The sequence below is a fragment of the Sebastes umbrosus genome, chromosome 17, assembly GCF_015220745.1.
Source record: "Sebastes umbrosus isolate fSebUmb1 chromosome 17, fSebUmb1.pri, whole genome shotgun sequence".
Taxonomy (NCBI): Eukaryota; Metazoa; Chordata; class Actinopteri; order Perciformes; family Sebastidae; genus Sebastes; species Sebastes umbrosus.
Genome location: NC_051285.1, coordinates 5,509,375 through 5,517,592, shown reverse-complemented (window position 1 = coordinate 5,517,592; position 8,218 = coordinate 5,509,375). Strand labels below are relative to the sequence as shown.

At 37.2% G+C, this 8,218-nt stretch overlaps 1 protein-coding gene across 1 annotated transcript in view; it reads left to right on the top strand.

The window, feature by feature from the left end:
- The first annotated feature begins 1,309 nt into the window (after positions 1 to 1,309).
- The window catches only part of tlcd3a (TLC domain containing 3A), a 30,807-nt gene continuing 23,898 nt past the window's right edge, over positions 1,310 to 8,218 (top strand). Inside the window, exon 1 of the mRNA XM_037748085.1 lies at positions 1,310 to 1,710. Coding sequence (XP_037604013.1) covers positions 1,589 to 1,710 — 122 coding nt within the window. The 5' untranslated portion in view covers positions 1,310 to 1,588. The remainder of the gene's footprint in view (positions 1,711 to 8,218) is intronic.

Here is an 8,218-nt window from a genome sequence, read left to right as displayed (position 1 = left end):
TAAACCTTCAAAATAAAAGCCTAGATTGTGTAATATGATTCTTCTCACCGGAAGTACCCCCTTTATTCCGGTGCCGGGGTCAATCAAGACTTTTATTTTGACAGGCGCCCTAGAAAGTTCCGTGTGTCTCCTCGTCTGTAGCGCGACAGTCAGTTAGTGGTGCTGCTGCTGAGCCTCAGCAGAGCGTATATGTGTGTGTGTGTGGATGCTGGACTGTTCCCGGTGAAAAACCAACGGCCCCGGGTGCGCACCGCATTTAAAAAAATCCTAACCGTCGCCGCCGCGTGTAAACCAACGGCCGGTAACTCCGCGTGGCCCAGAGGGGACAGCGGTAGAGGTAGAGAGGTCCAGCAGAGTCTCCGGGCAGATTTGAGAGGAAAATAACGGTTTCTTTTTAAACATTAAAGTAATAAGTCATTACCAGAAAAAAGTCATATCTTTACGAGAAAAAAGTCATAATTTTACGAGAATAAAGTAATAACTTTACGAGAAAAAAAGTCGTAATATTACTAAAATAAAGTCAAAATATTACGAGAATAAAGTAATAACTTTACAAGAAAAAAGTCGTAATATTACTAGATTAAAATCATAATATTACGAGGATAAAGTCATAACTTTACGAGAAAAAAGTCATAATTTTACGAGAAAAAAGTCATAATATTACGAGAAAAAAGTCATAACTTTACGAGAAGAAAAGTCATAACTTTACGAGAAAAAAAGTCGTAATATTACTCGAATAAAGTCGTCATATTACGAGAAAATTGTCATAATTTTACGAGGAAAATGTCATAATATTACGAGAATAAAGTAATAACTTTACGAGAAAAAAGTCATAACTTTACGAGAAAAAAAGTCGTAATATTACTAGAATAAAGTCATGACTTTACGAGAAAAAAGTCGTAATATTACTAGAATAAAGTCATAACGTTACGAGAAAAAAGTCATAATATTACGAGAAAAAAGTCATAACTTTACGAAAAAAAAGTCATAACATTACTCCGTCGTATCCCCCCAGATCCCGCTTTGATCCCCATTTTTGAGGTCTCAAGGTTGACAAGTATGGTATGGTATTAAATACTTGACAAATCTCCCTTTTAAGGTACATTTTGAACAGATAAAAAAAAACTATTTTAATCAGTTGACAGCCCTAAAAATAATTAATGTTCAAGTTAATTACAGTCAGTAAAGTAGCTGACCTTCAAAATAAAAGCCTCGTGAACCTTCTCACCGGAAGTACCCCCTTTATTCCGGCGCCGGGGTCAATCAAGACTTTTATTTTGATAGGCGCCCTAGAAAGTTCCGTGTGTCTCCTCGTCTGTAGCTCGACAGTCAGTTAGTGGTGCTGCTGCTGAGCCTCAGCAGAGCGTATATGTGTGTGTGTGTGTGTGTGTGTGTGTGGATGGTGGACTGTTCCCGGTGAAAAACCAACGGCCCCCGCAGCGCAGCGCATTTTAAAAATGCCTAACCGTCGCCGCCGCGTGTAAACCAACGGCCGGTAACTCCGCGTGGCCCAGAGGGGACAGCGGTAGAGGTAGAGAGGTCCAGCAGAGTCTCCGGGCAGATTTTAACGGGAAAAATAACGGGCAGGATGTTGCAAGTTCTAGCTTGTGGCGCCGTAGTTTTCCCCGGTCTCTTCTTCGCCTTCAGGAGGATCCTACCGTGTGTGTTCAGACACTGGAGCGATGCCGACGTGGTGCTGGTCAGCGAGAGGTAACGACTAACGGTCATCACATCTATAACACTGTGGAGCTAATGTGTGTTAGCAGCATTTGACCTTGTTTGCTGGCTTGTAAGCTAGTAATGGTTCTCCTCCTCCTCCACCATCATTCAGTTAGCTAGCTCATGTTGTCATGTAGCTTACTGCTATCTATATGCTGAATTAACAGCATTTTATGTGTAATTTACCCCATTTTAATTGTTGTTTATCGTTGTGTAAAATGGGTCTTTATACAAGGATGATTTGCAAATACCACGGCAACACTATGGGTCCCTGTAGGATCACTGAAACGTATAAGTACATCCTGAGCTTTGATAGACATGTTATTAGAAGGTTTATATGTGTCTTTTAAAATGAACAATATGCATCTGTAAAGTTGTACTAACATGCATGTTTTAATGGCACCCTGAGCCTTGATAGACATGTTATTAGAAGATTTATTTGTGTATGCTGTCTTGTACAAAGAACATAATGCATCAAAGCACAGGGTGCCAGGAAAACATGCAACTTTTGAATACTTATAGATAAACATGTTATTAGATGTTTGATTTGTGTATGCTGTCTTTTACAATGCATCTTTAAGTATTCAAAAGATGCATGTTTTCATGGCACCCTGAGCCTTGATGCATGATGTTTTTTGTAAAAGACAGCATACACATGCACAAATAAAACATCTAATAACATGTTTATCAAGGCTCAGGGTGCCATGAAAACATGCAACTTTTGAATACTTAAAGATGCATAATGTTCATTGTAAAAGACAGCACACATACACAAATAAATCTTCTAATAACATGTTTATCAAGGCTCAGGGTGCCATGTTATTACAAGATGTATTTGTGTATGTGTATGCTGTCTTGTACAAAGAACATCATGCATCAAAGCACAGGGTGACAGGAAAACATGCAACTTTTGAATACTTATAGATAAACATGTTATTAGATGTTTGATTTGCTGTCTTTTACAATGCATATTATGCATCTTTAAGTATTCAAAAGATGCATGTTTTCATGGCACCCTGAGCCTTGATGCATGATGTTTTTTGTAAAAGACAGCATACACATGCACAAATCAATCTATCTAATCTATCAAGGCTCAGGGTGCCATGAAAACATGTAACTTTTGAATACTTATATATGCATGATGTTCATTGTAAAAGACAGCACACATACACAAATAAATCTTCTAATAACATGTTTATCAAGGCTCAGGGTGCCATGTTATTACAAGATGTATTTGTGTATGTGTGCTGTCTTACAATGAACATCATGGATCTATAAGGATTCAAAAGTTGCATGTTTTCATGTGGGTTCATGCAAATATCACAGCAAAACTATGGGTCCCTGTAGGTATATATGTAAGTGCTATAGTCATACTATAAAGGACTGAGAAGTACCAAAAGTATAAGTACACCCTGAGCCTTGATAGACATGTTATTAGAATAATTATATGTGTATGCTTTTATAATGAACATTATGCATCTTTAAGTATTCAAAAGTTGTACTAACATGCATGTTTTCATGGCAACCTGAGCCTTGATAAACATGTTATTAGAAGTTTTATTTGCTGTCTTTTATTAGAAGATTTATTTGCTGTCTTTTACAATGAACATTATGCATTTTACAATGAACATTATGCATATATAAGTATTCAAAAGTTGCATGTTTTCATGGCACCCTGAGCCTTGATAAACATGTTATTAAGAGTTTTATTTGTGCATGTGTATGCTGTCTTTTACAATGAACATCATACGATACGATATGATACAACTTTATTGTCAGTTTGCACTGAAATTAATTTTGCATCGATAGGCAGCTCAGTTTGAGAGAAAGTACACATACAATAGACATACTGTTACCATAGACAGAAAGATAAGTAAGACCCATCAGACAAAAAAGTGTTTGGTGGCTTGTAAGCTAGTAATGGTTCCCCCCCCTCCTCCTCCTCCACCACCATCATTCAGTTAGCTAGCTAATGTTGTCATGTAGCTTACTGCTATCTATCAATGCTGAATTACCAGCATTTTATGTGTAATTTACCCCATTTGAATTGGTGTTTATTGTTGTGTAAAATGTGCATCCCTAAAGAGTCTTTATACAAGGATGATTTGCAAATATCACAGCAAAACTATGGGTCCCTGTAGGTATATATGGGGATGCCATGTTCATACTATAAAGGACTACCTGCAGTATAAGTACACCCTGAGCCTTGATAAACATGTTATTAGAAGTTGTATATGTGTATGCTGTCTTTTATAATGAACATTATGCATCTTTAAGTATTCAAACACATACACAAATACATCTTCTAATGACATGTTTACCAAGGCTCAGGGTGCCATGAAAACATGCAAATTTTGAATACTTAAAGATGCATGATGTTCATTTTAAAAGATAGCATACACAAATAAAACATCTAATAACATGTTTATCTATAAGTATTCAAAAGTTGCATGTTTTCATGGCACCCTGAGCCTTGATAAACATGTTATTTAGAAGATGTATTTGTGTATGTGTGCTGTCTTTTACAATGAACATTATGCATCTCTAAAGTTGTACTAACATGCATGTTTTCATGGCACCCTGAGCCTTGATAGACATGTTATTTAGAAGATGTATTTGTGTATGTGTGATGTCTTTTACAGTGAACATTATGCATCTCTAAAGTTGTACTAACATGCATGTTTATATGGCACCCTGAGCCTTGATAGACATGTTATTAGAAGATTTATTTGTGCACGTGTAACATCATGCATCTATAAGTATTCAAAAGTTGCATGTTTTCATGGCACCCTGTGCTTTGATAAACATGTTATTAGAAGTTTTATTTGTGCATGTGTAACATCATGCATCTATAAGGATTCAAATGTTGCATGTTTTCATAGCACCCTGAGCCTTGATAGACATGTTATTAGAAGATTTATCTGTGCATGTGTAACATCATGCATCTATAAGGATTCAAAAGTTGCATGTTTTCATGGTGGTTCATACAAATATCACAGCAAAACTATGGGTCCCTGTAGGTATATATAAATGCTATAGTCATACTATAAAAGACTGAAAAGTACCAAAAGTATAAGTACACCCTGAGCCTTGATAGACATGTCATTTAGAAGATTTATTTGTGTATGTATGCTGTCTTTTACAATGAACATTATGCATCTCTAAAGTTGTACTAACATGCATGTTTTCATGGCACCCTGAGCCTTGATAAACATGTTATTAGAAGTTTTATTTGTGCATGTGTATGCTGTCTTTTACATTCAAAAGTTGCATGTTTTCATGGTGGTTCATGCAATAATAAGTAGTCTGGCACATCATTAAAACCTTGTGGGCCTTGTAACTTGTCAGTAAGTGGCAAACGTTGAGCTCGATCCATGTGTTATAAATTCTGTGAACTAAAGTAATTACATCTGCAGCCTCTTCAGTAACTTTTACATCAGAAATACTTTATGGGGTGCTCATGGGCATTGCAAAGTAGTAATAATTGATATAGTTAGTGTATATGCGTGTGTGGGTCAGTGTGACTTGCTCACATGTGCACAGCTCAGTTCAATGCTCATTTGTACGCTGTCACTCTTGCTAATCCTCTTCTGAGCTCCGGTCAGGGTCGACTGCTGAGTTAGCTATGCCCTGGAAAACACTGAACCTTACTCCCGAATAACGCTTCTACTAATTTACTAATGCTCATCTAACGGAAAATGTTCTTACACGCCTCAGGGGATATTGCACTACTTGTTCACAACTTAACCAGTCTCTAAAGTCTACTGTATCTACTCTGCCACACAGGTCTCAAGCATGGATCAGGCTAGTGTTGTAGCAGATTTCACGTTATCTAAATTCCCTGTGTGGTTCCTGTACCCTGTACAAATCTAATTTTGTTAAATAGATGTGTGTTGTCCATTTAATATTATATTAATAACGCAAATCCCTGATTGGCTGACGACGATGATGATTAGTTTTGTTCTGCCTCCAATTAAATACATGTTGTGAACCATAACAGGCAGCACATGTCAGTTAACTGTAGCTAGGAGCTTATATATGTAATATAATATAATTTATAGTGTTCTAAGTAATAAATTAGGTTACTGTAGTTAGTGAGGTAGTAAAAACAATGCTGGGGGACTTGTGAGAGACAGATTTAAAGAATAATGTTCAAAATCAAATCAGAAGAAAATCAGAAGAAGCAGAGATATTTATTTTTAATCCCTAGAATGGGTCAAGTCCCTAAAACAATGGGTCCTACAATTCACACAATGCAACGCATCTAGTCAATCTAGTCAATCTAGTGGCCATCTTAGGACATTTCAGCTGTATTTTCCACGCCTGCCACACAGGGGGAACTTCCCTTTAGGAGTCCAATGTGTCTGGAAAAGAGAGAAGTGGGTAAAGAGTGTCAGCAATGATAATGTCTGAGCTGACAAAAAGATGTAATAGTACAGACCACATTAATTGACTGACGGGTGATCTCTGAAACAATACAGCATTCGGAGCTTAGCACCAAAAATGAAAACCTGCAGTGATGACTGCTTAACAGCTAATAGGATCTCATGTAGTACCGGGTGCAACTTCTTTAGCCTACTTTAAAGAACAACACTTGACTTCACCAGGGATTATAATCACCCGGCACATTCTCAGTTTAAGAGTCTCATGGTCACAGTTAACGAATGTAAGTTTCATACAGCAGCAGTGCTCTTTATAAGGACTTATAGATGGTTAATAATGCTTTCTGCCTCTATAGTACACAGTTTAATCGTTCACCGGGCCTCAAATGACCACCAGCCAAACACCCTAAGGGTGCTTTCACAAGCCATAGTCCATTTGGCTAGTCCAGATCAAAGTGAAATTTATACTTTTGGTTTGTTTTCTGTTAAGTCTGCTTCGGTTTCACAGTATACAAATTAAAGCGAACCAAATTTTCAACAACTATTTGCTTAGGGGCGTTTACAAAGGAGCGTATTTATCTTTTTTCATCTCGAGAACTGCCACTTCTATGCAGGGAGTTGCAGACTCGAATCCCTTCTCCTCCAGTTTATCTTGAATGACTTTATAAATGTCACTATTTTTGTGGACTTTATTTAGCATATTCTGTATCTTCTCTTTGGCCCAGATGTCAGTCCTCTCCCACTCATGTTAACCTTCACCGCAATCGTAATTTACCTGTGTCCATCTCAACAAATGCCAGCGCAGGCAGCCTGTGTTTTGGTTCACTTGGAAATGGTCTGAGACCACCTCTCGCAAGCGGTCTTGGACCGGTTGTTTGGTCCGCACCATAGTATGATTACTGCGTTCATAACCTCCCAAACGAACCGCACCGGAGTTCGATTAAAACGGACTAAATGTTGGCTTGTGAAAGCAACCTAAACTTACCACATAGTTGAATAAACGCTTCTGAAAATAGTGCGTTTCTCAGAGCTAATATTTACCATAGGGAAATTTAATTTGATTATATAATGGTGTTGTAAGTCACATGAGGGAAGTGTCTTTTAATTGATTTAAAAGAATTGATGCCATTCTGAAATTGTGTTGATTTTGTCCCTTACATTGATGGTTGTTGTTTGCCTTATGATAACCACTGACTAGAGGCTGTAGTTCACTCAACTTTAGGCCAGCTACTAGTGATTGTTTAAACTATTGATTTCGACAACAGCTGCAACGATTAATCAATTAATCTATTAGTTGTCAACTATTAAATTAATCTCCAACTATTTTGATAATTTATCGGTTTGAGTAAGAAAAAAAGTAAAAATTCTCTGATTTCAGCTTCTTAAATGTGAATATTTTCTGGTTTCTTTACTCCTCTATGACAGTAAACTGAATATCTTTGTGGACAAAACAAGACATCTGAGGACGTCATCTTGGGCTTTGGGAAACACTGATCAACATTTTTCACCATTTTCTGACATTTTATAGACCAAACAACTAATCGAGTAATTGAGAAAATAATCGACAGATTAATCGACAATGAAAATAATCGTTCGTTGCAGCCCTAGTTGTAAGTCACGTGAGTGAAGTGTCTTTTAATAGATTTAAAAGAATTTATACCTTTGCTAAAAATCTGGAGATTTTTTTCCTTATATTGCTGGTTGTTTGCCTAATGATGACCACTGACTAGAGGCCATAGTTCATTCACCTCTAAGGCTGCAACTAATGATTGTTAAATCTATTGATTTTGATTAACCGTAGTCCATAAATTGACAGAAAATTGTGTAAAATGTAGAGCTAAAGAAATTCTTAGTCGGCATAGGAATTTGTCGAGTAATCGATTAGTCGATTTTAAACGGAGAGTTTCTTCACAAAGGGTCTCACAAAAGCACCGCTTTAAATCTTGTGTTTACCAGAGATGGGCTCATAAGTCTCTTGGAAATAAGTCCTAATAGCATAATAAATGACTAATCGACTAAAGAAATCTTAGTCGACTAAGACCAAAAACGACCAATTAGTCGACTAATCGAGGAGGCAGCCCTGGAAAAATGACCATCGGAAATTCCCAGAGCCCAAA